The sequence below is a fragment of the Lolium rigidum genome, chromosome 7 (assembly GCF_022539505.1).
Source record: "Lolium rigidum isolate FL_2022 chromosome 7, APGP_CSIRO_Lrig_0.1, whole genome shotgun sequence".
NCBI lineage: Eukaryota > Viridiplantae > Streptophyta > Magnoliopsida > Poales > Poaceae > Lolium > Lolium rigidum.
In genome coordinates, this window is record NC_061514.1 from 361,777,517 (window position 1) to 361,788,268 (window position 10,752).

General features: G+C 48.8%; 2 protein-coding genes across 2 annotated transcripts; both read right to left on the reverse strand.

The window, feature by feature from the left end:
• Positions 1 to 6,926: 6,926 nt before the first annotated feature.
• LOC124673667 (GPI-anchored protein LLG1-like) lies at positions 6,927 to 7,673 on the reverse strand. Its single transcript, XM_047209701.1, has 3 exons — positions 7,583 to 7,673; positions 7,404 to 7,460; positions 6,927 to 7,300 (listed from the first exon to the last, which is right to left on the reverse strand). Exons 1-3 carry the CDS (start codon positions 7,671 to 7,673, stop codon positions 6,927 to 6,929), a joined length of 522 nt encoding a protein of 173 aa, XP_047065657.1.
• Positions 7,674 to 9,137: 1,464 nt separating this feature from the next.
• Positions 9,138 to 10,020, reverse strand: LOC124669825 (putative protein TPRXL). The gene has a single exon (XM_047206366.1). It carries the CDS (start codon positions 9,883 to 9,885, stop codon positions 9,265 to 9,267), a length of 621 nt encoding a protein of 206 aa, XP_047062322.1. The 5' UTR covers positions 9,886 to 10,020; the 3' UTR covers positions 9,138 to 9,264.
• Positions 10,021 to 10,752: the final 732 nt, after the last annotated feature.

Below are 10,752 nucleotides of genomic sequence, written 5' to 3' on the forward strand. Positions count from 1 at the left end.
AGAGAGGTGTTTTAGTACCATGAAAATTTGTACAACCATATTTTCCTCTCTCATAATAATATCCAGTAGCATCATGAGCAAACTCAACAATATAACTATCACATAAAGCATTCTTATCATGAGTCTCATGCATAAAGTTATTACTCTCCACATAAGCATAATCAATTTTACTAGTTGTAGTGGGAGCAAATTCAACAAGGTAGCTATCATTATTATTCTCATCATCAAATATAGGAGGCATAATATCATCATAATAAACTTTATCCTCCATAGTAGGCGGAACCAAAAGACCACTATCATTATAATCATCATATATGGGAGGCATATCATAATCAACATAAACTTTCTCCTCAATACCCGGAGGGCTAAAGAGATCATTTTCATCAAAACCGACCTCCCCAAGCTTAGAATTTTCTATATCATTAGCAGCAATGGTGTTCAAAGCGTTCATACTAATATCATTGCTACTAGCATGCAAATAAGGTTCCATAGGTTTTTTAATTTTCGCATTAAACCATTCATGTCTTGACTCAGGAAATAGTACAAAAAGCTCACAGAGGTTTTCCATTATGCCTTACTAGTGTACAACAAGAAACGAAAAGATGCAATTGCAGGATCTAAAGGAAATAGCTTCGAGCACACACACAACAGCAACAGAAAAGTACTTAGTTACCTGTGACCGTAGTATGAGGGCCTTTTACCTTTCCTCCCCGGCAACGGCGCCAGAAAAGTTATTGTTGGCGTGTAGTTGACGTGGGAGTTAGAAATCTTTGTGGTGTAACTTTTCTTCAGTTCCCCGGCAACGGCGCCAGAAAAGTGCTTGATGTCTACGGGTGCTTCTATTCTTGTAGACAGTGTTGGGCCTCCAAGAGCGAGAGGTTTGTAGAACAAGCAGCAAGTTTCCCTTAAGTGGATCACCCAAGGTTTATCGAACTCGGGGAGGAAGAGGTCAAAGATATCCCTCTCAAGCAACCCCGCAATCACGATACAAGAAGTCTCTTGTGTCCCCAACACACCTAATACACTTGTCGGATGTATAGGTGCACTAGTTCGGCGAAGAGATAGTGAAATACAAGTAGTATGGATGTATATGAGTGGTAATAACAATCTGAATAAAATATGGCAGCGAATAAACATGCAACTGTAACAGTAAATAAACGGAGTTTTGATGCTTAGAAACAAGGCCTAGGGATCATACTTTCACTAGTGGACACTCTCAACTTTGATCACATAATAAAACCACTCTACACTCTCTTGTTGGATGATGAACACCACTAATTGCGTAGGGCTACAAGAGCACCTCAATGCCGGAGTTAACAAGCTCCACAACATTCAATGTTCATATTTAAATAACCTTAGAGTGCATGATAGATCATTGCAATTACACCAAGTACTAACATAGCATGCACACTGTCACCATCACACTATGAAGCAGGAATAGATCACATCAATACTATCATAGCAATAATTAACTTCATAATCTACAAGAGATTACAATCATAACCTACGCCAAGTACTACACGATGCACACACTATCACCATTACACCATGGAGGAGGAATAGACTACTTTAATAACATCACCAGAGTAACACATAGATGAATAGTGATACAAAACTCATATGAATCTCAATCATGTAAGGCAGCTCATGAGATCATTGTATTAAAGTACATAAGAGAGAGATTAACCACATAGCTACCGGTACAGCCCTTAGCCTCGATGGAGAACTACTCCCTCCTCATGGGAGACAAGCAGCGTTGATGAAGATGGCGGTGGTGTCGATGGAGATGCCTTCCGGGGGCACTTCCCCGTCCCGGCGGCGTGCCGGAACAGAGACTCCTGTCCCCCAGATCTTGGCTTCGCGATGGCGGCGGCTCTGGAAGGTTTCTCGTACCGTGGCTTTTTCGTCAATCGTGATAGGGTTTTCGCGACGGAGACCTTAAGTAGGCGGAAGGGCGGCCTCGGAGGGGGCCTGGTGGGCCCACACACTAGGGGGGCGCGCCCCACCCCTTGGCCGCGCCGCCCTGGCGTGTGGGGCCCCCCTGGCTCCTCTCCGATACTTCTTCGATGCACTGGAACCTTCCGGGAAAAATAAGGTGCTGGGAATTGATTTCGTCCGATTCCGAGAATATTTCCTTACTAGGATTTCTGAAACCAAAAACAGCAGAAAACAGCAACTGGCACTTCGGCGTCTCGTCAATAGGTTAGTTCCGGAAAACGCATAATAATGACATATAATGTTTATAAAACATGTAGGTATCATCAATAAAGTAGCATGGAACATAAGAAATTATAGATACGTTTGAGGCGTATCAGGGGGGCAACCTATTCCTTCTCCATCAGGCTATCTACCCCTTGCACCAACAATGTCGCTGAGTATGAAGCAATACGCAAGGGAATGGAGTTGCTTATTGAAGTCGGGGCAGAAGCAGTGGAACTTTTTGGAGACTCAAAGTTGGTGATTTCCCAGCTCACGGAAGAATACAAATGTGAGAGCGAGTCGCTCTTCCCATTATGGATGCAATGCCGTGAGCTGATGGCACAATTTAGGTACATAAACTTCAACTGGGATCCCGAGGTCGCAGAGTACCGAGGCGAACGATCTCGCACGGATGGCGTCGAGGCTACAAGGACGTAGCAGGTGGAGCTGATGTCCGGGTACAGCTCATGGAACCGGATGATCGGAGAGCCGATATCTTCAATTACTTGAAAGATTCGGCTCGGGGGCACCTAAACGGATAAGGTACAAGGCCATGAAGTATGTCCTTATTGGAGATGACATGTTCTACATGACTTTGGAAGGGTTACTTCTCAGATGTCTGGGACCAGCCGAGTCAAATCGGCTCTTACACGAGGTACACGAAGGCGCTTGTGGAACTCATCAATCGGCTCATAAGATGAAATGGTTAATCAGGCGATCGGGGTTTTATTGGCCCACCATGCTTGAGGATTGTTTTAATTACTATAAAGGGTGTCAAGCATGTCGAAGTTTGGGAAAATTCAGATGGTACCCGCATCAGCAATGAACCCCATCATCAAGCCTTGGCCATTTCGAGGTTGGGGCATGGATATGATCGGCAAAATCAATCCTCCATCGAGCAAAGGTCATGTGTGGATTTCGGCCATCACAGATTATTTTACTAAATGGGTGGAGGCCGTCCCTATGAAGTCAGTAGCATCGGCCGATGTTATCAATTTTGTGAAAGAACATGTCATCCACAGATTCGGGATTCCCCAGACTATCACGACCGATGGAGGTTCGGTTTTCATTTCTCGCGAGTTTAGAGAGTTCTGCGAGGACATGGGAATTAAGTTGATCCGATCGTCCCCATACTATGCTCAAGCAAATGGGCAAGCTGAAGCGTCCAACCAGAGCCTTATCAAGCTAATTAAGAGGAAAGTCGACGAGCACCCTAGACGTTGGCACGAGGTTTTGTCAGAGGCTTTGTGGGCTTATCGTATGTCATGTCATGGAGCGATAAAAACCTCGCCATACCATCTGGTCTATGGACAAGAAGCCGTGTTGCCCTGGGAAATCACGGCTGGGTCGAGACGTGTTATGTTTCAGAATGACTTAACAACTGAAGAATATGCAGCCCTGATGAGTGATAGCATTGAGGATCTAACGGAACTTAGACTTTGGTCGCTTGAGAAAATTAAAGAAAACAAAGCCAAGGTAGCTCGCGCATATAATAAGAAGGTGAGACCAAAGGAGTTCCACGTTGGTGATCTGGTATGGGAAGCTGTATTGCCATTGGGGGCTAAGGATAAAGTGTATGGTAAATGGTCTCCAAATTGGCATGGGCCGTACAGGGTCGACCAAGTTTTAAAGGGTAACGCATACATGCTCGAGGAGCTGAGCGGTGTGAAATTCCCAGTGGCTGTCAATGGTCAGCATCTCAAGAAATATTTCCCAAGTATGTGGGATGACGGACAGTGAAATATGGGGGCCGATGCATGAAATCGGCCAGTAAAAAAAAAATTAAATATGCAAAGCACAGCCGATGCACTGACATCGACTTTAGAACTAAAAAGTCGATGCGCAGCCATCGACTCTAGAGGTACAACTGTCACAAGCAGGCATCAGGTCACCGTTTGAATTTGGGGGCTGGCCTTGCTGGCGTTTTTGGTAAAAGACCGATGCGTTGCCATCGGCTCTTTTAGCATTGATCTATTTTGATAATCGGAAAATCAAACATGGAAGCCCTCTTCATTGATTAAAAGGGGATTTTTACAAGAAGAGCCGATTGCTCACAAAAGGAGGATTTACTGCCTAATGTACTACTACTAGTCCTATTCTAGTAGTCCCTAATCTAGGGGCCGTCGCTGCCCTCGTCGTCGCCGTCCTCGCCGCTATCGGCGCTGCTGCCGGCGATGTCTTCATCGCTGCTGCTGAAGCGGTCGGCAGCGGCTTCTTCTTCGTCTTCGTCGTCGTCGTCGTCGTCCTCCGACCCGGCGCGGAAGCGCTTCACCGGCGGGTACTCGTCGGAGGAGGTGTCGTCCTCCGCTTCATACTCCTCGTCGGAGGAGAGGCCCGCGTCCCAGGAGAAGGCGTCGTCGTCGCTCTCCTCCTCCCACTCCCCGTCCACGAGGAACTGGAGGTTATCCTCCCCGTCGGTCAAGGACTCCTCATCCTCTGACTCGACGGTGAAGTCCCAATCCCTCTCGTCCCACCACTCTGGGGCGCGGGCCTCGTACGCCGCTATCAGGTCGTACTCCGGTGTCGGCTCGCTGGAGGAGGAGGATTGGAAGGAGAGACCCGAGGAGGCAGAGGAGGAGGAATCCATGGTGCAGAGGAGGGTTTTTTCCGATGGCTAATGCGGAACAGGAGGATGAAGAGGCGAACTGCTCGGGCGAGATTAAATAAAGGGGATGTAGTGGGAGATGATTCAATGCTTGGGCAGTTTTCGAGGACGCGGTGCCAAAACTGTCAATCGTGCAGTCCGGAGAAGTTGAGAAGACAGGGCATCATGATGGAAAGACACTGAAGCGGTTCTGCTCTGCAACGCGTAACCCGATGAAGAAAACGCAGTGGTTTTGGAATTATTATTGCCAAAACCAGGGGGGCATGTGTTATCACCAGAATTTAGCCAGAGCGAGAAGATGGGCCGTGATTGAGATGGGCTTAGAGGACATGCATATAAAGTGTCTCTGAATCGGCCTTGTGCGAGAGTTTGGGCTAGATTGCCCGTGTATCTGTATATTATGGTAGATTACGTTTTATATTTAGAATTAAGAGATAGAGTTTAGTCGTACACAGCTAGGTTTATTCCAAAGATAGAAAGTCTACGGACTATAAATATGTACCTAGGGTTATTGAGAAAGGAGGACGATCACGTTCACAACAAACCAATCTAGGCGCATCACCACCCCTTGTTTCGAGGGTTTCTTCCGGGTAAGCAACATGCTGCCTAGATCGCATCTTGCGATCTAGGAAGTATCAGTTTATTCGTTGTTGGTGTTGCTCGTACTGAAGTCTTTTTGATGGCGAGCAACACCCTTATCGTGGATGTTTTGGGGCTGACGTCGATACTCTTATGATATGCTTGCTTAGCTACGCTGCCCTTCAATATCTAGCTGTCTTTGCACCTATCTTGGGTGTAAGGGTAGCATCTTGCTTGTTCTTTATTTAGTAGATCTGATCTGTTATAGTTGTTCCTTGTTCTCCAAGGATTGGTTTGATATCCGCATGGTTAGGGCTTGCAAACGGGTTGAACGATCCAGTAGTGCGTAAGGTATGGTTTGCTGATCCTAGAGGGATTGTTCCGGGAATCGATTTTGTGTTGGTTTTTAGGCCTTTTTAGGACTAGTTTTCTATTATCTTTCGTATCTGCCAGGCTCAACTACGCGTAGGATGTTCCGGTTATGCGGTGAAAACCCTAGACTGTCGTAGATTGATTTAACTTTATATTGATAAAGCAGGATCCCCATGTTATCGTAAATCCAACGTGAACCATGGGGTAATCGGCTCTTTGAGCCGATTCACAGGGTAACCTGAGAGCCGATCGGGCTCGTATTTAATGTTTACGTGTCTGCCATGCAGGAAACTAATTGAAGCAATCCATCACCTTCCTGACCAGGTATAGGTCAGGTGGCACGCCCTTGCATTAGCCAGGACGTGTGCCGGAGCATTGCGGGCCGTCGCCCGAGGGACCAGGGCCCACCAGCAGTCCTGGGAGCCTCCCGGCTCTCCGTGTTGCCCGTCGCTGTCCGCCGGTGGGTTTTGGTCGGCAACAGAAATATAGACCTTTAGATTGTCTTCCCCCACAATTATTTCTTCCTCTTGTTCTAATTGGAAAATCTTTTTCCTACGGTGTTTTCTTTGTAACCAAATGGAAGTACTTTGTGTTATTCCCACTTTGTTGCACATGCTTTACCTTGACTCTTTGAGCCCACTTCATTTCCTCATAGAGTACTCATTTTTCTCTAGCTAGTCAGCACGAAACAATCATTTATCCATGTTCTTATAAAAAGACAAATCCAGTTGTAACAGAAAATAGGCTGAATAATACGAAATTAGGATAGAGAGTCAATACCATAAAGTAGGTACTATTCATAGTAGGATTTATGTTTTTTAATTGTCGATAGAATTTGGATCTGGAAAATGTTGACATAGTGTCGCCATCTTTTTTTGAAAAATTTCAAGACTTCCTTCATGCTGAATTAGTATATTTTCTTTGAATTTTTGAATTAGGAGATTAGTGCACTAGAACACTTAAGAGATGCCATTGCATGCTAATATGTACACACAAAGTTGATCTAGCGTTAAAAGAACAAGTCAAAAGGTTAATTGGTGAATTAGCACCCTGTGTAGGATCCAGAATTTACATATGACGGCAAACTCATGCACGCAACAGATAGGAAATGAACGCACAAGCACATACACGAGCGCTTTCTGATCATGGCGACCAGCCGGTCAGGCTCCGATCAGGACAGCACAATGAACAGGGACAACGCGACGGCGCCGGCAGCGACGAGCGCCGCCTGGGCAGCGGTAGCAACGGAGGCGGAGCTCGTGCCCTCCTGGCCTGGCTGGACCTGCGGTACGTCGTCGGGGCACTTGATGCCATCTTTGTCCCCCTTGCAGGTGTTGGCGAAGAGCCCCGAGGGGTACTTGCCGTAGAGGTGGATCAGGCTGAACATGGTGGCGGCGCAGTTTGTGGATTGGTCGTTGATGTAGATGCCGTAGGGGCAGGCGAAGTCCGCGAGCGCCGAGCAGCACAGCGCCGGCTGGTACAGGGGACCCTTGCACCGGCTCGTGATGAGCGTGTAGTTCGCCCCCTCGAAGGTCACCGGGCAATCTGCGTGCGAGAGCGATCGATCGGGGAATTACAATCCACGAGCATGGCAAGCACGGGAAATGTACGCAGGACTAGGGAGAGGACCGCGAAAGAATGCACTTACCCTTCTTGGTCTGTAGCAAGCTCCGGCCGGCGGCGCCATGGGAGTGGAGCGCGTCATCTGCATCCACGCGGCCAAACGGCAGATCGGTCAGACAGATCAAACCACGTGTCCAGAAAACCGAATCACGTCAAATTAATGATGGAAATTAAGCGCCATAACGAGGATGACCGTGGACCAACTTGAGATGAATCCGGCAGCGGCGGCGAGGCCAACGACGGCGGCGATTACGGCGGCGCGCAGCATCATGACTCTGTCCAGCTCCAGACCCATCTTAAGAATTAACTCGGTGGCCGCCTCCTCCCTGACCGCGGAGAGGCCGCCTCTTCCGGTGTCAGGAGCAATGGAAGAGGAACGACGACGGCGAAGAGAGGTAACCAGCTGGGTCCGTACGGTGGCGCGTCAGAGAGAGACGAAGCGATAGTGAGACGGACGGACGAGGAGGAGGGCAGAGATTGGCGCCGGCGCGCGCGGCCGGGACAAATGGGGATGCGTTTAAAAATAGGCGTCGATTTGAACGGTTATGAATGCCGGGGGCCGGACCTTGCGGTGAACCGATGGCTAACACGACCCCCTTTCAATTTCTGCATGCACCAATGGTACAGTTGCATGCGCCAATGATATTTTAAAAGTTTATCTTTCATGATATTTTACCAATTTCGTTTTAAACAAAATTCGTGTTTACCGTGCCTAGTACTCACGCGTTTACAGCTTCATATTTACAGGATCTGCTAGAGATACTCTAATACTGAGACATAGAGGAGCGTCTATGCAGTAACTACACATTCTTATTTCTAAATAAGGAAAAGACTCGGGACATTTGTTGCTCATCTCTAGTGGGCCAGTCGAACTTTTGTAGACCTATATTTGCGCACAATGTTTCTACAACCCTAGTGTTTAATGATGTGCAACTTGACCGACTAAAGGAGGATGATTTCTCCAGCGTCTAACAAAACTTGTAGGAGGGAGGATATTTGTTCGGTTTAAGGCTATGCGTGTAATATGCACTCATGAAATAGTCTAGAGCTGAAGAAGATATTTTCCTCATCCTAAGATAAGTCATGAATATTGTTTGCTTGGCGGAGAACTCTATGCTATAGGAAAGGGGTACACAGTCCGCACCAAATCAATAGGTTTTGTGGCATATATATCATTATGTTTCAAAATTTCGAAACTTCACGAAACATAATGAAACCTGAAGCACGGATCTCAAAGCATGAAACAAAGTGAATCTAACGATAGAAATATGCACGAAATGTCCCGTGTGCACGGGACATGTGCATTATTTCTGTACACACAGTTCCGCACCATGCAGGAGCAAATCCTCCCCCTCTAATAATTGGTTGATGGTGTATGAACTTTCACTCTGCAGTCCACGTACGTGTCTTCACTGGCCATGCATAAAAAGCACTAAGCACTAACAACACCCTTGCAAAGGCACCAATGATCGGCAATCTTCCTAAAAGTCACCTGTCTTGAAGCATAGAAGTGCTCGCGTTATTGGATATATATAGTCGTACAAAGTTTAGTTTCCACTTGGTAGCTACACATGCAGCACGCATGATGGACTGAGTTGCCGCCCGCAATTAGGATTTCGTTTTCAAGAAGGTTACGCGTCCCTCTCACTTTCCCATCGCCAATATCCACCGTGTCAATCTACAAGAACTCCAGAACTCGCAACCGCAGAAGTGCAAAATGGCTGCAATTTGAACTACACATATTTTTTACTACAGTACTTGAAACGTATTCTGGTTCAAGGTCTAATCCGAAATTTATACTGTGTATATTTACAAACATCAATATAAACTTTCGGACAAAAAGTGGTCTTGGTTTCTTTACAAGCAAGGTGTAAACGAATCTTAATCTATGAGTACTTGTTGCGGTTCCTGACGGGGAAACTACGGATAACCGCCGTCGCGTCGATCGCCTCTCTCCTGGACACCGGAGCAGGCCTGTGGGCAGGGCACTGGCGCGGGAAGAAGGCGAGGACCGCCGCGGTGAGCAGCGTGGCCACGAGCCGGCCGCCGAATACCATCATGACGAGGCACACGAGCACGGCCGCCGGGCCCAGCGCGGGCGACCGCTTCCGCTCGCCCTGCTGCTGCGGCGGCCTCTTGGCAGGCTGAGGAGGCGTCGCGTCTGCCAGAGAGGACAGCGACGACGAGGAGGATGAGCGGGAGCAGGAGGATATGGAGGACGACGACGAGGTGCAGGCGGAGTCGAGCGACGCCGCGGTGCTCAGCGCCGACGACGACGTGGACGGCGCGGAGGACTTCCTCGCGGCGGCGGCGGCCATGTAGATGTCGAAGTCCGTCATCTCCCGGCGGCGGCCAGGCGACGTGGTCCCCTTGGTCTTGGTCTGCTGCGACGTCGACTTGTCAGCCTTGCTGCCGAAGAGGAACTTGGTCCCCCTGCGGCGGTGACGGGCAGCCGCCGCCACCGCCTCGTCGGCCACTGCCGCCGCACCGAAGCACGCGAACTTCATGTCTGCTGATGCGTGTGGATTGCGTATCTGGAATGCCGCTGAGAGGCTTTTGGCGTGCCGCGGATCGACCTATTTATCTTCTTCGCAGGTCTCTCAACTGGAGTCGGTTCCGGCGCTCAGGCTGCCTGCCGCGTGTGTCCGTGTCGAAGTTGAAGTGTGTCCGTGCCTGCGGTAGGGCTACTTATACGCGCGTCAGTGTGGGTGGGCCAGGGGTTGTTGTAGTGGGAAACTCGGAGTAATGAACAACACGGCCGGGGGAGACGAACCAAGTCGAGGCGCGAGAAGCGTGCGTGCGCGCGCGCGCGAGGCGGTTCGGTTTGGAACTTTGTTGCGGGCCCGGCTCGGTTTGTTTTGGAGTTGGGCGCGTTTGCGGGTCCGACTCGGTTTCGATCGAGCTTTTGTGGCTGATCCCGGTATCGAATCCATCGGCCCTACAAGTTCGGCCTATGTGGTGGTGGCTAAAGAAGTTTGTATTACTCGTTTTAGCGTTTTGCACGCTGCGGTTTTAAGCGTACTGGAATCTCATCTTTCTTACTTCTTACACTTTCCCCTTTTCCTCTCTCAAGGCGCTACAGTAGCCAGGCGTTTTGAGAGTCCGCCGCTCTTCTCCCCCGTTGCCGGCCCGATCTGGATCCCTCTTCGCCGGCGATGTTGTGCGGAGCGGAGGAAGGAGAGGAGCTTGGCCTGATGTATATACTAGTCTAGGTCTTCTAGTCCTGTTTTCTACCCTTGTGGAGTATTGGAGTAGGGTGCAGGATCTTCTTGGCCAGATCCAGCCCGTCCAAACTCTCTTCTTCGTCGATGCTCGTCTCCGGTGGCAGGAGCGGTGGCAGGCGGCGAAGGGATGGCGTGGCATCTCCAGAAATA